The following is a 20,228-nucleotide window of genomic DNA, read 5'->3' as shown; positions in this document are numbered from 1 at the left end:
ACACACGAGGCCTGGAAGGCTCTGGGTTGAAGGAAACTGAAGCAGGAAGAAGGAAACAGGGCTTTGTCCTCAGAAAAGCATCCATTTTCCATTCCTTGGGGAAGCTTTCCACGTTGGCAGCATCTGGTTTTCTTGCTTGCAGGGAGGGAGGTAGGGGTTGAAGGGACAAGAGGATCCCCGGGAACGGATGAAGCAGGGGTGCTTTCGTGCCCAGCCATGCAGCTGCGGGGTCGGAACCCCCGGGGGAACTTTCCCCAGTTTGCACAAAGGTGCTGAGTGGGCTGCAGGGGCCTCGGCAGACTGGGGTAAAAATGGGAAATCTCTAAAAGACTCCAGTTGTTTTCTGGGCCCAGCCTCCTTGACAGCTAAGGGACAGTTGGGGAGTCTGGCCCAGGATGGTGTCTGCCTGCTGTCTCCTGCAGGTGGGGAATGGGGCGTTACTAGGCAGGGAGAAGACTGTGGGTTCAAGGCCACTGGTAGACTTGACCTGGTCTTGGCCAACCCAGTTCCCTATTGTCCAGGCCTCCCTCCTCTACAGACGGGATGGAGGAAGGAAAGGGGACCAGTCCAGCTCCGACCATGGCTGGCGGCTGCCCAAGTGGTCACTCGCAAGTGGAGGAGGGGTGGGAAGGAACTCGTTAAATCCCGGTTTGCTGCCTGTTTGCTCTGAGACCAATTGCTGGGAAAACCCCGTGACGTTGAAGCCATCTCTTTCTCTGTTGAACAGAGAAAAACAGAAGCCCAAACAAAGCCCCTCCGGAAACATCCCTGACAGCAGAGACAAACAGCCTGTTGGCCTGGTTTAGTCATTAGCGGGCAGCTGCTGCCACGGAGCAGCCCGAGGAGGCGGGGAGCCCTCAGTGAGCTGCAAACTTCGTCCACATGCCCAGGGGAGCCAGGAGGGTGGGGTTGGGGAGGTTCCACTGGGGCAGCTGCAACTCTGACAGCTCAACCAAGAAGTGAAACCTCTCTGTGCCCTGGCTGATGCACAGAGCGATGGGATGAAAGGGAGCCAAGTGCAGCTCCTTGGATCCAGAGGGTGTCAGAGCATCCCCAAGGTGACCAGAGGTCCCTTGGGAGCCCTTTATGTGCCTGGGCATGGTGGGGTCCCCCAGAGTGTGCAGGCCCCCAGGCTTGGCTGCGCAGCCCCTTCCCTCCCTCTGCTGACCCTGTTGTGGAGGAGTGCACTGGTGCAACGTGCAGTGTTCCAGAGCCTCCATCACAGCACTGTTTGCACGCCGCCGGCCCCGGAACCTGGAGTTCCGAAAGCTGGAGCCAGGTCCCCACTCCGTTTTCTTCTTCCACCGTGCCTGGCACACAGTAGATGTTAGGACGGTGTTGAATGAGTGACGTGTCCAGGCCTGACATTGAATGGAGAGTCCCTCAGGGATGGGGTAGACACCATCCCCCTCCCCCCGCCCTGGCAGACATGGGGATCACTGCAGCTCCCCTCTACACCCCCAGGTCTCGTGCCATAAAGAGAGAGTGGAGAGTGTGTGGGTATCTCTGCTATCCTCTTGGAGAAAGATGGGTGTCCCGGTGTGGGGCGGGGTGCCTTGTAGCTCAGCCACTCTGCTGTTGGTGCCCTGGGGGAGTCACTATGATGCCTTCTGCAAGGTCCTGACACCCCACGTGCCCCAAGTTCAGCAGCTGAACTGAACTGCCTTCCAAGCTTTCTCCTAGCATTCAGGTCATGACCTAGGAACCGCCACATTTGTGCGTATAAAGACCTAAAACTTCAGTGATCAGGCTGATCATGTCAAACCTTCCAGAAGGTCTGAGACAGAGACCCCTGCAGGGAGACTGACTGTTGTCTTCACTATCCCATCAAACCTTATAGATGCCTCCAGGTAGATGCGCAGGGTCTGGAATCTGGAGGCGCACAAGACCCAAGACGCTGCCCTAGAGGAGTGGGGGGTCCACCAGGGGAGACAGCTGTGGAGACAAGTAGGGTCAGTGTCATGGGCAAGTGTCCCCGAAGTGCTGTGGGAGCCCATGAAACTGCCCAGGGCCCAGGAAAGAGGGGCGTATGTAAGGGAGGATGTAGGTGTGTGAGGGTGTGTGCACCCAAGTGTAGGAGCAAAGCCTGTCCTGGGGCTCGGAGGACGAGGAGGAATGGGTCAAAACAAAAGGTCCTTGCAGTCAGTGGAGGAGTGCAGGCAGGGTCAGGGCATGGGAGAGGGGAGTCTGCTGAGTTGAGGGTGTCTTGATGTAGTTAGAATCAATGTATGTGCCCTGGCCATCTGCCACTGAGGAAGGCGACGTCCAGGTGGCACTGCCCATGGTGGTAGGAAGCGTCACCCAGTCTGGGGGTCCGTTTCCTGATCTGTAGAGGGGGAATCCTGGCCACAGAGCACCAGGCGTCTTTCTACAATAAGGCCTCCTGGTCTCTGGTGCAAATGAGAGGGAAGTGGCAGGTTCCATCCTGAGGGTGTGAGTGTGTGTGCAATGCATGTAGATACACTGTGAGTGTGTGCACAGGAGTATATACACAACCTGTGCATGGACGTCAATTTAAACAGATGGCCGTAGTGGGCGTTCTTTGTCTCCCAAACCCTTGAGTCTCCTCTGGGTGTGACCTACACCTTAAGTTGGTTATCTTGTCTGCTGTTCAGGAAGAGTCCAGACCAGAGGATCTCAACACTGTCTGCATCTTAGAACCCCCTAGGAAGCTCTTCCCTGGAGGAGGGCATGGCAACCCACTCCAGTATTCTTGTCTGGAGAATCCAGTGGACAGAGGAGCCGGGTAGGCTACAGTCCATGGGGTGCAGAGTCAGACACGACTGAAGTAACTGAGCACGCACAGGAAGCTCTTAAAAGACCAGTGCCAGGGCCCACCCTGGACCGTCTCAATCAGAATCTGCATTGAGGCCAAGATTTTCGGCATTTGAAATCAACCAGCACAGCTGTCTAGTGTTGTGAGCGGGTCTCCGCAGATCCTTAGAGTCTCAGTGATGCCCAGGCTCTAACCCAGACTTTCCCAAGGGTGACTGGAAGACCCTGTCCCAGCCTCTTGGGACAGGGCTGGCAGAGCAACTGGACACAGGGTCACAGTGGCTGAGAAGGAGGTAGGGGGCCGCAGAGCTGAAGACTCCAGGTCTGCATGGGGGGGCGCTTCTGCCCACACCCCCAGGGTCCAGGGTCCCACAGTGGCCTGTTGGTCTCATACTTCCAGGGTGAGAGACCTAGATCTTCCAGGAAGTGGCCCGGGCTCAGTGGTGACAAGGACGCCAGGGGCTGCTGCAGACAGCACTCCTGGGGCGGGCCATGGGGTGGACCGTGGGGCACCACCTTGCTTGGGGCACCCCAACATTCTCCTGCTTCAGCAGTGGCTGATCTGGCTGCTGACCTGTGCCTGGCCCCTTTCCAGGTCTGGGAACAAAGGGCACGGAGACGGTATACAGTGAAATCCGGAAAGCTGATCCTGGTGAGTGAGAGTCCCCCACACCCCCAGCCTGGGTCGGGGGGAGGGCACTTCCTATAATTTCATCCATGGGATCTCGGGTGTGGACCGGGGAAAGAAGGTACAAAGGCGACTAAAGAGAGTGCAGCGTTGGACTGGAGTTGTCGACAGTCTCTCCCCTCCACCCTGAGAAAGTGGCCATGTGTATTGTTTACGTAGTCGCTGCACACTTACTGAGGGCGGGCTGCCTGCCAGGCAGACAGAGCCTCACTCGTTCACGCCCAGCTAAGGGCCGGGTGGACTGGAGCGTGTCCTGGAGCCACTGTGTGCTCACGAGGTGCCCAGCAGCCGTCCGGGCACTCCTGACCCAGACAGAGGCAGCGCAGTCCTACCTGCCTCTTCTCAGGGGCCTCGCCCGCTCCTCACACAGGCCCTGGTGCGCCAGGCTCCTGAAGGCCTCAGGCAAAGTCAGACCTCTGCTTGGAGGATATTAGCTACATCCTTTCGATGAGCACGCTGAGTCTGGGCGAGGGAGACGGGTAGGGATTCACTTCCTCTTCCTGTGATTTCTGCCCAGACCCCGCCTCACTCCTTGCCTTCACTGCTTCCTCTCAGAGAGCTTTCCCCAGGGCTGGGCAGACAAGGAACTTCGGCCGTGCCTAACAATCTCATTTTTATGTAATGATTCTAGTTCATTCTCATGAAATAAAATCCACAAAGAACCACTTTTATTTATTTAATTAAAAAAAATTTTTATTGGAGTAGAGTTGGTATACAATGTTGCGTTAGCTTCAGGCATACAGCAAAGCGAATCAGTGATACACATACATACATCTACTCGTTTCAGATGCTTTTCCTATACAGGCTATTACAGAGTCTAGAATAGAGTTCCCTGTGCTATACAGCAGGTTCTTATTGTTCCTCAGTTGCTCAGTTTTGTCCATCGCTTTGCAACCCCGTGGACTGTGGCACACCAGGCTTCCCTGTCCTTCACTATCTCCCAGAGTTTGCTCAAACTCACGTCCATTGAGTTGGTGATGCCATCCAACCGTCTCATCCTCTGTCACCCCCTTCTCCTTCTCTTTCTTATTAGTTATCTATTTTTTTAAAATTTTTATTCAAGTATGGTTGATTTATAATGTGTTGGTTTCAGGTGTAGAGCAAACTAGAATCACTCCCAACAATCTCGTTTTTTGGTGTAATTTTTCTATTTCATTATCATGAAATGAAATCTACCAAGAACCCCTTTTATTTATTTTTATTTCTTCATTGCAATCTAGCTGATGGACAGTATTATGTTACATTCAGATTTACTATATAAAGGTTTGGCATTTTATTATTAAATGATCACCACCTAGTAACCATCTGCTCCCAAACAGAGTTATTACAATATTACTGGCCACCTTCCTTATGTGATATATTACACTGAAAATAAGTCACAACCCAAAAAGCACAAACGTTCCGAGGGAAAACAGTCACTATGCAGATATCTTTCTCTGTACAATAGGCCTCTATTTAAGTGGATTCTTGGAAAAGGAATTATTCAAATAGGCTAGGAAACTTCAGTAAAGCCTGGCTACACCAAGGGTGGTCCACGACAGGTAAACGGTGGTCTCAGGCCCAACCCAGACCCACAGAATCAGAATCTGTACTCCCAACAAGGTCCCACGTATTTCTGACGCTGCCAGTATTTGGAAAGCACTGTCTTACCTCAAGAGCCTGCTTGTTATCTCAACTAGGAATCGCCCCTTAATCAATCTTTTAAAAGGTGGTATTTTCATGATTAGATCAGAAACTCAGCCCCGTGGGGAACCTGACACTGACCGAATAATTTTTGAAAACCATTTCCTGGAGGATTTTTAGCTTCAGTATCTCATTTTGCATTCTTAGTATTATTCAGAGCTAGCAAAACACAAATTCAGAAACAGCCTCCCTCCGTTCTTCCAGTGTAACAGAAAGCTGAAATTCAGAGAGGGCTCAAGGTTGGTCCTGTCGGGTACTTGTATAAAAATGCCCTTTGCTTTCCTCATGGTCCCTGAGAAGGTTTGCTTTCAGTTGCTTTGGTTATGCAAAAACTCAACATTTATTAAGCACTTACTGTTGGTGCTAAGTGGTCTATATGACATTACCTCTTTCAATCCTCCACAATAAATCCCATTTTTCAGATGAGGATACGAGACTTAGCTTAAAACAGTTTCCCGAGGTTAGTGCTAGTTCCCCGATAGCTCAGTTGGTAAAGAATCTGCCTGCAATGCAGGAGACCCCGATTCCATTCCTGGGTCGGGAAGATCCACTGGAGAAGGGATAGGCTACCCACTCCAGTATTCTTGGGCTTCCCTTGTGGCTCAGCTGGTAAAGAATCCACCTGCAATGTGGGAGACCTGGGTTCAATCCCTGGGTTTGGAAGATCCCCTGGAGAAGGGGAAGGCTACTCACTCCAGTATTCTGGCCTGGAGAATTCCATGTATAGTCCATGGAGTCACAAAGAGCTGGACACGGCTGAGCGACTTTCACTTTCACTGAAAACTGGCCCACCCCAGAGCTGGATTCCACACTCCTGATCACCAAATGAGTTCCTTTGGTTTTGAGGAAGGGCAGCTGGTGAAGGGTGGAGACTGCAGGAACCCCAGGCTACAGGAGGCCTGGGCTCTCGGGTCACCTGAGGCCACCCAGGGAGGCCCCAGGCTGCTGGTGAAGGTCACACCCTGTGTGGATTCCCAAGAGCTAGTGTCTAGGGACCCTGCAGATTAGCCTGACAAAAGACAGATAATTAACAAGAAAAAGAATGAGGGAAGGTCCTGGAAAGCTTGCCTCCGTTGATTCTTATTTGCCTCCAGCTCAAAATGACCCTTATGCCAAAGTGGCTTATTTTAGGGTGACACACTCTGATTTTCTACTCTGCTTTAGGGCAACTGTTCTAGTGCGTTTTTTCAGGGTCCCCAGGGTGGTTCTAGATGCCTGAGTTTTCAGTCCCCAGCTGTTGGAACCCGCCTGCTCCCCTCTAGCCGAAACAGACCATAAGCTAGGCCATAGAACCCAACCCAGTAGAGATTTGAGGTGGCGCAGGGCCCTGTTTTGCTGGCAGACATTTGAGCCCCTGCCCTGGTACTGCCGCATCACCAGCTGTGCAACTCTGACCAAGATGCCTCACCTCTCTCAGACTCAGTTTCTTCAACTATTAAACTGAGAAGAGACTAAATAAGAGAAGGGGATGAGACAGCAGTCCAACTCTTTGCGACCCCATGGCCTGTAGCCCGCCAGGCTCCTCTGTCCATGGAATTCTCCAGGCAAGAATACTGGAGTGGGTAGTTATTCCCTTCTCCAGGGGATCTTCCCACTCCAGGGATCGAACCCGGGTCTCCCACATTAAAGATATACTCTTTACCGTCTGAGCCACCAAGGGAAGCCCATTCTTACCAGGGTGAGCAGTCAATCCATTTTAGCTAAAAAATGCATAAGGAAAACTTGAGCCATAGAGTTCAGTGCCTGGCCCAGCGCAAGACGAGAGCCAGCTCCGGACTCCCAGGCCGGGGCACTCCTGCGGCACCCTCTGGGCCATCAGGGGTCAACTGGGGCTTGGGTCTCTCTACAGTCTGGTCTCTAACCTGGCAGCCAGCTCCTGTCAGATGGGTAGAGGAAGCCCTGGGCCTTGTAGCCAAAACCACATCGTTGCTGCAAAAGCCAGCGTCTTGGAAGCCAAGGGAGTTCCTCTTTTTGAACATTTCCCACTTGTCTGCTGCCCAAAGGAGGAGGCTGGGAGCCTTGGTTGATTCCTCTTCCCTTTTCTTTCTTTCTTTTCCTTTATCAGCCGCTCAAACCCATCACAGGGTTGATGGGGGCTCCGTTATTATTCCTGCCCTACAGATGGGGAGATGGGCCCAGAGGTGACATAGCTTACTCTGGCCCGTGGCAGAGCAGGGATGGGGTGCAGGGAGCCTGGCTGCAGCGCGATGCCCTTCATAATCTTCATGTTCCTTCTCTGTGTTGCCAAACCAACTGGTTTCCACTGTCATCAGCCTGATTAGAGCATTCAACTCTGTTGCTCTTTACAAAGTAAGAGTAATAGCATGGTGTGGTCTGGGTGACCCCAGGTGAGTCAGGGAGCCTCTCGGGACCTCGGTCACCTTCTCTGTGGAATGAGGGGCATGGGCTCGAATCTTGATGAGGGCTTCTGCAGGCGGGTTAAAATACAGGTAGTTTGGCACCACCCTTAATTCAGTAGGTTGGGAGTGGGCTGAGAACTTGCATTTCTAACAAATTCCCATGTGCGGCTGCTGTCAGGCCGGGGATATGCTTTTAGAACCATTTTCTAGATGTTCTGAGTTCTGCTCTGGTTCTCATTCAAAGGGGTAGAGTCTTTCTTACTCCCCAGCAATCCTGGAGTGATTGTTCTGGACTGGCTAGTAGAGATAACCCAGAAACGTGTGTGTGTGTGTGTGTGTGTGTACTTTAAGGGGAGGGTGTGACCCACAATAAAAATAAAAGGCCCCAGTGGAAGTAGGTCTCAGTGAGTAAGCCGAGTACAGGGCGGGGTCTTGTCTGACCTTTCCTTCTTAGTGTTTCATTCTTCCCCACCTTAGCTTCTCAGTTTCCCATCCTCTTCCAACACGCATCACTTCAGGGCTGGCTATTTTGGGAAATGGCTCACAGGACGTAGTTCTGGCACTTAGACTCCCTTTTCCCCCTGAGTGATACAAAGGAAAACTGCTTGTCTAGATAAGCCAAAGGGCATCGGGCAGGCCTGGCCCCAAGGAGCAGCTCTAGGGTGGGGCTCTGGGTAGGACCAGGGCCCTGGAGAGGGTGTTGGAGGCTGCAGGCTGAGGAGTGTCTGGGGAGCTGATGGGCTGTGGGAGGCACCAGGTCTTTGAGATCTTGGCTTTAGGCTCGAAGCTCAGTTTTTTGTTTTTTGTTTTTTAACTGTAAAAATACATAGCACTTGCCATTGTAACCATTTTTAAGTGTGCGTTTCAGTAACACTGAGTACAATCACATTGTTATACAACCATCACCACGATCCATCTCTAGGACTTTTTCATCTTTCCTAACTGATACTCCTTACCCACTAAACGATAACTTCCCAGACCCTGCCCCCAACCCCTGGCAATGACCATTCTGCTTTCTGTCTCTGTGAATTTGACCATGTTCAATTGTTTTAATCTGTCAAATCAGGGGATTGAATGAATGATCTTAAGTGGCCTTACGATCATAACATTCAGAGCCTCAGTGTCCTGTGTTTGGAAGTGATGGTCATTTGTCTATGCCTTGGTCACTCCCGACCCACGCCCTGGAACTTGTTGATGAGGGGTGGGGACTCAGTCACTTCTAAGAGTCACCCCGGGGTCCCTTGGAGTCCACCCTAATCCTTTACCCATCCTTGACTCCAAGTTTGCCCTTCAAATCTGAATTAAGTCCTGGGTCTCAGGACCCATTGCACTGTGTTGCTGCTGCTTTTGTGTTGGTCCGAGGCCAGCCTGGATGCTTCTCTGTACTGCAGCCCAATGGAAAACATGTTCAGTAGGAGCCCTGGGGTTTGATCTCAGCTCCACCTTCATCAGGTTGTAGGACTTTGCCCCATCCCCAATTCTTGTCACCAATTAGTTTCCTTGTTGTTGAGTTGCTAAGTCCTGTTCAACTCTTTGCAGCCCCATGGACTGTCCATGGGATTTCCTAGGCAAGAATACTGGAGTGGGTTGCCATTTCCTTTTCCAGGGGATCTTCCCAACCCAGGGATCGAACCTGAGTCTCCTGCGTTGGCAGGCGGATTCTTTACCACTGAGCCACCGGGGAAGCCCAGTTTCCTCATTAATTCTCAATAAAATGCCCTTGGCCTCAGCGGAGTTGCTGCAAGGTGAACACCTCGGTGTGTCTCAGGAATGCACATGGCCGTTGAGTGGATAAGGGCTGTGGTGGGCAGGTGAGTTCTATAAAACAAGGAGGAAGGAGGCAACTCTTCCAACTCATTACCTCCCACTGAGTCTTGACCACAGTCTTACACATCTGCTATTCTGTTGTTTTTCTGATAGTTGAAAATGTATTGAAAAATTCAAATTAATTATTAATATGTTGTTAACAGTGGCTCAAGCACAAATGGCGCTGTGTTTCTTCTTACTCTTAACTCTTCCAACACCTGAAATAATCATTTTTAGGAGATAGTGAAGGACAGGGAAGCCTGGCATGCTGCAGTCCATGAGGGTGCAAAGAGTCAGACACCAACCACTTGGCAAACTGAACCACAGAGTACTAATTATAGTAGCGTAACTAGAAAAATTTGTATTAAAGCTTATTTTCCCATTGGAGTTACTTTGGTTTTTATTTTTTTTACACATATACATGTATCTATTCTTTTGCAAATTCGTTTCCCACTTAGGTTGTTACATAATATTGAGCAGAGTTCCCTGTGCTCCTCTATTGGGTTGGCCAAAAAGTTTGTCTGGGTTTGCCACACCAGCGGCTAGACTAACCTGAAAGAACTTTTTGGCCAACTTGCTGACACACACGTCTTCCTGTCCCAGCAATTAACTCTTCGTCCTAGGCAAGGAAATCTCTCCACCTTTGAGCTGCTTCACTTTCAGCCATTAGACCATTCTTTGCTACATGTTCCCTGCCTATTAGGGAGGGAAGGAGAGGGTTTCTCAGAACTAAGAAGACTTTATCAGAAAGAGACCAAGCTGAAGTCAGCCTCAGGAGAAAAAGAGAACTAGCCCCGAAGACACAGCCGGAATTAATGGGTGGAGAAGGAGATCTTGCCTCTCAGGAAACTTCAGCTTTCTCAGGAGTGGAGAAAATGCTGACAATTGCCTCATAATTTAGATCTGCAAGCTTAGCACTTTAGGTCTTTCAAGTTATTTCCTTTCCACTTATTTTGCCCGAGATTAGGATTTGTCAGCAATGCATGCTAAGTCCCTCCAGTTGTGTGACCCCATGGCCCGTAGCCCACCAGGCTCCTCTGTCCATGGGATTCTCCAGACAAGAATATTGGAGTGCATTGCCATGGCTTAGTCATCAGCTGCACTCAGCCTGGTTGAGCCTTGTGTGAACTGGAATTCCTGGCTAGCCCAGGAAGTTTGTACCTTCAGTCTGATTCAGCACTTGATGGTTTCAAAGGGGTCCAGCGTATCCTGAAAGTACTTTATAAAATGGTTTGCAGTTCATCCAAAACATAACTTATTAACATATATTTACTCCAGTTTTAAAGATCAGAGCATAAGTGGTTTCTCATAATTAATTAACAACACAGTCAGTTCTTCCCTCTGAGAGCACTCAGGTCTAGGATAAGATTTGCAGTTTAGGGCAGTGGTTCTCAACGCAATAGACCTTTGGCAGTGTCTGGAGACATTTTTGGTTATCATAATTTGGCAAGGGGTGGGGAAAGGGGTTGCTCCTGCATCTAATGGGCGGCGGCCAGGGATACTGGTAAACATCTTATAACACACAGGACAAGCCTCTTGACAAAGAATTATCCAGCCCAGGATATCAGTAGTGCCAGCATTAAGAAATTCTGGTTTAAAGGAATTAATTTCCTGTGACTCCCCCAAGACAGGAGCTGGTTTTCCTCCCTAGAAGTCGTGTGTCCCTCCTTGGAGGTGTCCTGGGCACCTCCCACCTGATGACTTGTGGTTCTAGGGAGAGATGCCAAGTCCTGCTCCAGACACTAACCTCTGTCTTCTGGGCCTTGCAGGGCCCACCTCCTTCACTCAGCCTCCCTCTTCTACTTTCTCTTTGCCTGGAATTCAGACTTCCAGGCTTCTTCTTAAGGGAGAACTCCAGTAGACGAGGGAGGGGCTGATCATGGAGAGTCATGATCAGAGGAGGGCCCTGTGCCATGCCCTCTCTGGGAGGGAGGAAAGAGCACTTGAGGGCCTGTGCCCCCTCTCCACACCCATCTTGAGAGGCCCAGAGCAAACTAGGCCCATGGGCACTGCTAGCCTGCCCCCAGGGTGGCCTCTGCTACTTCAAGGAGATAAAACTTACTCCATTAAAAAAAAAAAAGGGACACTACCCACAAGATTCTAGTACCAACAACAAGTGTGTGTAGCTTGGTGCTCCATCAGTATTATCAGTATAATCAGTGTTATTATAAGTAAGTAAGTAAGTGAAGTTGCTCAGTTGTGTCCGACTCTTTGTGACCCCATGGACTGTAGCCCACCAGGCTTCTCTGTCCATGGGATTCTCCAGGCAAGAATCCTGGAGTGGGTTGCCATTTCCTTCTCCAGGGGATCTTCCCAACCCGGGGATCGAACCCGGGTCTCCAGTATTGCAGGCAGACACTTTAACCTCTGAGCCACCAGGGGGGAAGATATTAGAATAATACATTATGAATGTGTTATTATAATACATTATCAAATGTATTACATTCAAATGTTGGTATTCCGAGTCTATATTGCATTAGGAAATGAGGCTCTCGCTCTCGTGGGTCTGATTCCAGAAGCCCTGGGGCTCTGAAGGAGCGGGAAGCATGGGGTCCTTTGGGTCCTCCAGGTCAGGTTTGGCTGGGGGGCGGGTGCTGCCCACGGCCTCACTCAATGTGTGGAAGTTCACACAATGGCTTGACTTGTTGGTCGGGCTGACTCATCCATTTGGCCCTTGATGCCTGCCTCTGGCCTAGCCAGGACAGAAGGGGGCCCCTTAGGAACTCCTGGCCCTTTTCCCTCTAGAAGAGACGCACAATGGAGCTGTGATAAGACAGGGTTTGAGGGGGAAGTGGACTGGTGGAAACAGGATATTTTTAAATTCAAGAAAGAAACAGAAGGTTGTGACTCCTGTTGTGACAGTCGGGCCCCGGGACAGCCAAGATTCAGAAGGGGCTTGAACTTGGGGGGTGGCGGAGGGGACCGGGTAGAAACCAAGGTCCCTAGGATTGCCTCTCAAGGAAGAACGAGGATTTGGGGGTAAGGAGGAGGGTATGGCCCTCCACCACCTTCAAGAATAGCAACCACCCCCAAAACTCTCATTTCCCTTGGGCCTTCCCCAGGATTCCATGTCTTCAGAGCTAGGGCCATAGTGGGCTATTTGGGATATCAGCCATAGCAGGTAGGCCACCCCCCCATTCAGAAACTCTGCTGTTCGTGGAGTCTGGTCCTGTTCAAGGGCTAATCACAGCCCTCTCTCACCTCTTGTAGTAAAAACCACCTCTAAGTAATGCAGGTGGTCACTCACCTTTGATGGAAGGTTTCCTGTTCCCCTGGGCCTTTCTCACCCTCCTTCTCACCTTCTGGACAAGTCTCGGCATGCCCCCCAGTAAGAAGACTGTGTGATCTCCACACAGTTGGTCTGATGCTCCCTTCCAGGGCCAGGGGATGTGGCGCCCTGCCCTTCAGACAGCAGTTGAACTCTATATGCCATGGGCGTTGGCCTTGTTTATGCTTTCTGCTCCATGGATTCCACTCCTGGGAATAGTCAAACTAGTATGAACCATGCAAATAGCTTTATTCCCAGAGAGGATACTGGCGGCATCATATAAAATAGCAAAAACTGGGAAAGAACCTAAATTTTTAAAAGTAAGGAACTGGTTTAATAAACAACTGCATACTCGTGGAATAAGGACTAAATAGCTGCTAACAATTATGTTTCTAAAATCACACCATGTGTAAAAGAGAGGCTCTAAAATGGCATAGACTAGATAATTATAACTTCCCCCACCCCACCCTCCACCCCCCCCAAAAAACACAAAAAACTCTACTCTTATGGGAAAATGACTGGAAGACATTTCAGTCAACCTTGGAACCAGAGAGAATTTTTACCTGCTTCCTACTTTTCCATAATTTTCAGGTTTCTTTTTTCCCCTCTAAAATAGTATGTGCTATTAAGTTAAAAAAAAAAAAAACAACTGTTTAAAATGTCAAATGAGCTGCCAGGAACTTTATATGCTTGTCACATGGAGCCACAGGGTCCTGGGGAAGCTACCTGTGGGCAGAGGAGCCATAAACCTGGGCACCCAGGAGGCATGAGGGCTGGGGTCTCCTGCACGGCCAGCTCGCACCTCCCCGCTGGCTCTTTCCTTGGCCTGCCCAGCCTCTGAGACGTTGGCATGGGGAGCCTAACTCTCCTTGTGCTCTTCATCCTGCTCACCTTTGCCTTATCCTTTGTTTTGCAGATTTCGTGGAAAACAGATATTCTGTAAGTACATGTTTCATATGCATTATTTTTTTAAAAAAATAGTCCATTCAACAGTGAAATATTTCCAGGCTTACTCCATTTTCTGCAGCCCCAGCAAGGACACCCCTGGACTAGCCTTGTCTGTTTTACCCCAGAACCCTGGGCTCTTCTGACCAGCCTGGTGCTCAGGCTGTCGGATTTTCTAGGCCTGCTGTGGTTTTGAAATTCTCTCCCACCGTTTCCGTCATTCCTTCGCAGCCCACTTAGGACACGAAAGCCCGGAAAGGGCCTGCAGGGTTGGAAATCTAGGATGCTCAGTTCTAGATGAGCAGAGTCCATATTCCCTCTGAGTCCAGGTCCTTGGGGGATGACGGGGGTGGGATGGGCAGTGCAGATTCGGGGGGTGTAGTTACCCTCACATACCAGACCCTCTGCTGTGGGGGACATGGAAGGTCTTTGACCCAGTGAGGAAATCAGGGAGATTATCTCAGGTGAGAAATTTGCTGCTCCAGAGACCACAGAAACAGAAGCGAGGCGCTTCATGCTGCCTGGTTAGCAGCTTCTTCCCCAAGGAAAGGGTCATGCGGATAGGCCATGAGGAACGAGCCCATTACAGCCACGTCCAGGTAGAAAGATCTTCAGGGGCTGAGGTCTGAGGGCTGGGGAGATGGCGGAAGCTCTGGCAGCAGGATGGGAGCAGACGAGGGTGCCCGTGAGGAGTGATGGGGGGAAAGGTGAGGTAGCGCTTGCTTAGAAAAGACTCAAGTACCTCATCATGAGGTTTCATTCTGTAGCTAGTGGAAAATTTAGGAAGCTGCCACTTGGCAGATAGGAATGCTTAAAAGAAGTGCAGAAGGGGACTTCCCTAGTGGTCCAGTGGTTGGGAATCCACACTCCCAATGCTGCGGGGGCATGGGTTCAATCTTTGGTTGGAAACCTAAGATTCTGCATGGTGTAGTTAAAAAAAAAAATGGCTCAGAGGTCCAAGTTCAAGTTTTGCAAAGACCCATCTCCCCTTATCTTCCACTCTCCACCTCTTTATGAGCTGCCCAGGAGCATAGAAGTTAACTGGGCAGCTAGCATCTTAAGGAATAAGGTGTTTGCCTCTCAGATTGCTTCTTTAAGGTCTGGGAAGAACTTTCAGCAAGATTGCTGGTAGCCCCTTCCAATGGGCCCCCAGCTTCCTTTGTTTTGCCCGAGTCTGAATTCTTGTAAAACAGAGAACTTATTATGTCTTTGACAGACAGGAAGCTGCTGACATTCTTGTGATGGAGGAAGGCTATCAATTTAAGGAAAAGAGGAATGAAATGAATGTCTTTTTCTAGCCTAAGCCCCCTCAGATATCTGAAATCAGAGATGATCGCATTTGAAGGACACTGGGGGTGTGGGGGGAGGTCAATTTAGAGCAGAATAGCTTGCCCAGGATGACCCAGCTTGTTAACTGCAGAGCCAGGGCTGGAAAACCTATATCTCCAAGCTCCGCAGCCAGTCCACACCGCAAGACTCCCTCCAAGAGTGATGTCACTGTCCCGGCCATCACAGCTTTGAGAGTGTGGAAAGTGAGAACTTTGCTCCATGGACCTTGTGGGACCCAAATAAAGAGATATTCTGCTGATGCACTAATCATGGTGTGTCCACCCAAGGCAGGTCTGCTGGACCTCAAGACCGACTTATTTACTTTGTCTTCAGTCCAAACGATCTCTCTGGACAGAGGCTCCGAGCTCTAGGACAGACAGAACTTTCCGTTTGCCCAGAAGCAGGCCCAGGAGTCTGCTCCTGAGAGCTCACCCGTGGCTGGTCCTGCCCCCCAAAATAATTAAGTCTTCTGGCGGGAGCACAGGGATTCCCAGCCGTTGGGAAAGGCATTTGGAATCTTGACGCGAAAGCATCTTGTTTATAAACGACACAGGTATAGTTTCCCTAATAATCAGCTGGCAAGGGTCAGGAGAAAATTAATTGAAATGCCCAGAAGGAAATGGGAGGGGATTTCCTTCCTGAAATCAAACCTGGCGATCATTCCCAGTTGTTTAATAGCCATTGCTTCTGAAAACATATTGGAGGAAATATCTTAACAATGAGATAGCCGCTTAGCCAAATACTAATTTAGTATTGTTTGACTTGCTTCAATGGCACATTCTGACTTCATTTTTCCTCTGCCATTTTTGCCTTGTTTATAAATCGTGTTTGTGGCCCAGGCAGACAGATAACATGAAAGAGAACAGCCTGTACTTAAAGGGATGAATCTGAACCTGCGTGGCTCTCAGAATCTTGTAAATAATTTGCCTTCTTACTGAAAAAAAAAAAAAAGGCAATTCCTAGTTACAGCTCACCTCCTTCCTTCCCAGGAGCCAGCAGACAGCTGGAGTATGATGGGAAAGGCCCAGGATTGGGGATCAAAAGGCTGGGGTCTGGGTTCCAGCTCTCTAGTCAAGCCTAAGCTTCCCCGTCTATAAAATGGAGATGGTGATGACAATAGCAAAAACAGTAACATCTATCTATTAAGGAGTTTCTTAGGGCTTCCCCCATGGCTCAATGGTAAAGAATCTGCCTGCCAGTGCAGGAGACAGGGGTTTGATCCCCAGGCTGGGTAGATCCCCTGGAGAAGGAAATGGCAACCCACTCCAGTATTCTTGCTGGGGAAATCCCATGGACAGAGGAGCCTAGCAGACTATACAGTCCATGGAGTTGCAAAAGAATCAGACATGGCTTAGTGACTGAAACAACAACAGCAGCAAGAAGCTTCTTAAGAATGAGAAACATTTCTTAGATGAGAACTACTTGTGCAAAGTACCTGCAGATTGAAAACTATCATGGAAAACCTAGATATCTATTTTAAAGTTCTTTTCCTCAGACACTCTGGCAGCATAGGGTATGGATGGGGAATTTACTTTGCTTGGCCCTAAAAGGCCCCTGTCACATGAGGAGAATATAGCAGTTGCTTACCCAAGACCCAGGATTCAACTCAAGCCAACCTTTGACTTAGGAAGCAGAGCCCCACATTAAAACTTGACCCTTCCCTGATAGCTCCTTATTAGACATGTCACTTTGGGCAGATTTCCTAACCTCTTGGGACCTTAGTTGCCTCATCTATAAACTGGAGGAAATAGAATCCTCTCATTTGGTTGTTGCAAGGATTAAGCAGACACCCAGCACAGATCTGCTTCATTGGAAGTGCACAGAAGAGGCACATTCAAGAAGCAGGAAGTAGAAATCCCAGGAGTGTTAGAAGCAAAATGACCCTTGAGACTGTCCACACCATGTTCTGGCCAAAAGTGGGCTGATTTCTTGGCGGTTCTCATGTGCCTGACAGCTGGGCTCTGATTTAAAAGCAGGCAAGCACAGCCTTGGATGGGAGTGTGTCAGCCTTTAGTTCAAAACCCCCAAAGTCTGGACAACTGTGGCCCTGCCCTTCCCATCCCTGGAGCTGTTCCTGCAGCAGCTCCCTGAGCTCACTTCCCCTGGAAAGGGCAGCGGAGGTGTCTGGTGGAGGACTTGGTCCCGGGCCTGCAGAAAGGCTGGACACCAGGGTCACTCCTCCGGGCCAAGCGGAGGAAGTGGAGGAAGGGCAGCTGCCAGGGCTGGCGGGCCTCCAGCCCCCGGGGGCCAGCACAGCTCTCTTGGCCTGCTTTGCGCGGGTCTCTCTTGGCAAAGGAGGAGACAGAGCCTTGGCCTTCCAGCTGGAGCCCCACAGACCTACATCCTTCCGAGAGGTTCCTCAGACCTGGCAGGACCAGAACGAAACAGGGACTCCATCTCAGCCAACCCTCAGGGAGACAGACAGAACCCCATCATGGTGTTCCCAAGACCCAGGCCAGTCCCCACAACTTCTCCTGCCTCCCTGGCTTCCACCTACTGCAGGGTACCCTCAGTGCTCACAGAGGGCCCAGTGTCATGCACTCAGGTGCTGCCTGCTCTTCCAGACTCACTGTTGCCCGGGGGCCCTCTACTTGGGAATTTCCCAGCCTGCTCCCCTCTTGCCCCTTTGCTCCATCCATTCATCAAAATCCACCCCTCTCTAGCCTTTCAACTCCTTCTGCAGGTCGTTAGGACCTCTTCCACTTTCTATTTCATGGCAGTGTTGTTTGTCAGTAATTGATAGTATAGAAAACTCTTGGGGGCAGTTTCTTGCATTCTCAGCAGGAAAACCAGTGCCTGGGTCAGACGGAGGTCCCCTCATGGAGCGGCATGTAGGTAACACAAATACCACATGGAACAGTCAGAGAACACTGTAAGCTGGCACATGGAATTAAAAATAATTTTTTTTTCACTTTTATTGTGGCGAAATACACACCACATGAAGTTTACCATCTTTCAGCGTACCATTCATTCAGTGGCATTAAATCCAATCTCATTGTTGCGTGACCACTGCCAAATCCACAGAACTTTTCATCATCCCAGACCCAAAGTCTGCACCTGTTGAGCCCTAATTTCCTGTTCCTCCTGCCTCCCAGAATGGCAGCCACCGTCCTGCTTCATGTCTCTAGGAACTGGGCTCTTCTGAATACCCCCATTTAAGTGGAATCATACAATATTTGTTCCTTTCATGTCTATCTTATTTCACTTAGCATATTGTTTTCAGGGTTTATCCATGTTGAAATGAATCAGAATTTCATTCTTTTTAAAGGCAGAATCATATAATTTAGAACTCTTTTAAAAATGTAATCATTTGAGTTTGGTCTTTCATTTTTTTAAATTTAAAAACAGACCTCTGGGCTTCTCTGGCAGTCCAGTGGTTAAGACTCAGGGCTTTCACTGCAGGGGGTCACAGGTTCAATCCCTGGTCAGGGAACTAAGATCCTGCAAGCCAAGAGGCATGACCAAAACCAAACAAACAGGCAAACAACAACAACAAAAAACAAAACAGACCCAGAGAACGTTAACTTAGAGATAGAGTTGGAGTAAGACACCGGGTGTTTCTTAGTCTTCCTGTGTGGGTGCTTGATGAAATTGGTTGAGAGTCTGCTGTGCGGCGTGTATGTGGGGAACAGAGGCTGCAGACCCCACAGAACAGACATGGAGAGAAAGATGAATGAATCTGGGCAGGAGCTGCCCCACAGGGTGGGGGGTGCCCATGGATGACGGTTCTGCTGTGCAGTCTTGGAGAAGTGCTGGGTGCAGTTTTGTGTATCTTTCCACCAAGCCAGTCTTCAGTCTTGAAGGGTGTGACCATAGCGTGTCCTGTCTCTTGTCACTGCAGAGAACGGAAGGCTCCCTGGACGGATCTTAGGACTCCGTGAGCACACGCGCCTGCCTGGGAGGATGCCCACATTCCGAGAAGAACAGATGATTCCTGTATCGCAAGAGTCTTGTGCACTTATTTATGGGCCTGCCCTGCTCCCACCGAACGTAGCAATTCGTCAGGCCAAGCCACCAGTTTTTAAATCCATCTTAACTACTTTTATGTTGGGTATAAAGAGCTAACAGACGGGCTGGTTAGTTTCCCACACAGCCTGCCTCCCAGCAAGTTGGAGCATCCTCGGGAGTGGAGAGTGGCAGCCAGAGGTTCAGGGTAAACTGGCCATTGGGATATTTTGAAACTTGAATATTTTGTCTTGTGTAGAAATCGAGAACTTGTCCAAGTACCCTCATGTACAGAAGCCGGTTTCTGTTTTGCAGTCAGTTCCCCCTAGAGAGTGGCCTAGCTTAGGGGCTAGTTTTTCTCTTTGCCTTTGATCCTTTGAGGGTCTGTGGTTCTAGGCAGTCCTTGTTCCTTGGAAGTGCTCAGCACGGACTGGACAGCTGCACCCTGTCCTCTCCATGACCTCTCCTGCCACAACTGGGAGAACAAAGCTGCTTGGGAGCGACTCTTTTGAGATGCCAACTTGAAGACAAGGTTCATTTCTGGGCAATGCACCAAATAGAAAATGAAGTTGGACAAAGCACAGATGTTCTTAGGCTGGTTTTCTATCCCCTTTCTTTCTTTTCCTCTACCACGCTGAAGGCCAAAGGACAGGAAGATGGCTGCCTCCAGCAAACTTTTTTTTTAATAGAAAAATGAAATGCATATTTTTCTTACTAATTTTTTGTTATTTATTCCTTGCTAAAAGGAATGGTCTCCCGAGGTCCTCAGGTGTTTCTGATGGTGTCCTGAGTGTGGACGAGGGGCTGTGGCCCTTCCGTGGCAGGGTTGCACTAGTGAGCATGCCCCGCTGCAGCCACCTTCCTCATCCTCCTCGGCTACGCAGTGCAGGGGCCCTGCGGGGTGTTGTATTAAATAAATCTGATCTTCACTCTTCACAGACCCGTGAGATGTCATCTTCTGAGAGGCCGTACACATACAGAATATCTGTCATGCCCGAGGACTCCTCCGTCAAAGCCTAGGAGGCCACAGAGAGAACCACGCAGGTTCTGTCAGCAGGCCAGGGCCTCCATGGGCTCCACTGAGGCCAGAGGTAGTCTGAGTCAGGCACACTGAGTCATTAATATCCATCAGGGGCTACTTCAGTGTTGGCTTCGCAACTGAAGCTTGCTTGCTAGGCTGTTACCAGATTGAGCAAAAACAGTAACAACCCCCACCCCACCCCCACCCCCACACCCTGCTGCCACCCAAAACCAGGATGCCCGGTTGCATTTGAATTCCAGATAAACATCAAATAATTTTTGAGTATAAGTATGTCCCATGTAGGGCTTCCCTTGTAGCTCAGTTGGTAAAGACTCTGCCTGCAGTGCAGGAGACCAGCGTTTGATTCCAGGGTTGGTAAGATCCCCTGGAGAAGGAAATGGCAACTCA

At 49.9% G+C, this 20,228-nt stretch overlaps 1 protein-coding gene across 8 annotated transcripts in view; it reads left to right on the top strand.

The window, feature by feature from the left end:
- PECAM1 (platelet and endothelial cell adhesion molecule 1) overlaps positions 1-19,737 on the top strand; it is a 94,064-nt gene extending 74,327 nt beyond the window's left edge. For 2 of the 8 annotated variants that reach the window (XM_070773800.1, XM_070773799.1), the window contains exons 15-16: positions 3,371-3,427; positions 18,696-19,737. In XM_070773800.1, the coding sequence (XP_070629901.1) occupies positions 3,371-3,427; positions 18,696-18,919 (281 nt within the window). In that variant the 3' untranslated portion in view covers positions 18,920-19,737. Of the gene's footprint in view, positions 1-3,370; positions 3,428-13,496; positions 13,520-14,741; positions 18,360-18,695 lie in introns of those variants that run through there. The other 6 variants (XM_019981501.2, XM_070773796.1, XM_070773797.1 and 3 more) reach the window with 6 other exon arrangements.
- The last annotated feature ends 491 nt before the right edge of the window (positions 19,738-20,228 follow it).

This window comes from Bos indicus, chromosome 19, assembly GCF_029378745.1.
Source record: "Bos indicus isolate NIAB-ARS_2022 breed Sahiwal x Tharparkar chromosome 19, NIAB-ARS_B.indTharparkar_mat_pri_1.0, whole genome shotgun sequence".
Classification (NCBI taxonomy): domain Eukaryota; kingdom Metazoa; phylum Chordata; class Mammalia; order Artiodactyla; family Bovidae; genus Bos; species Bos indicus.
This window is presented reverse-complemented; position numbering and strand designations above follow the sequence as displayed.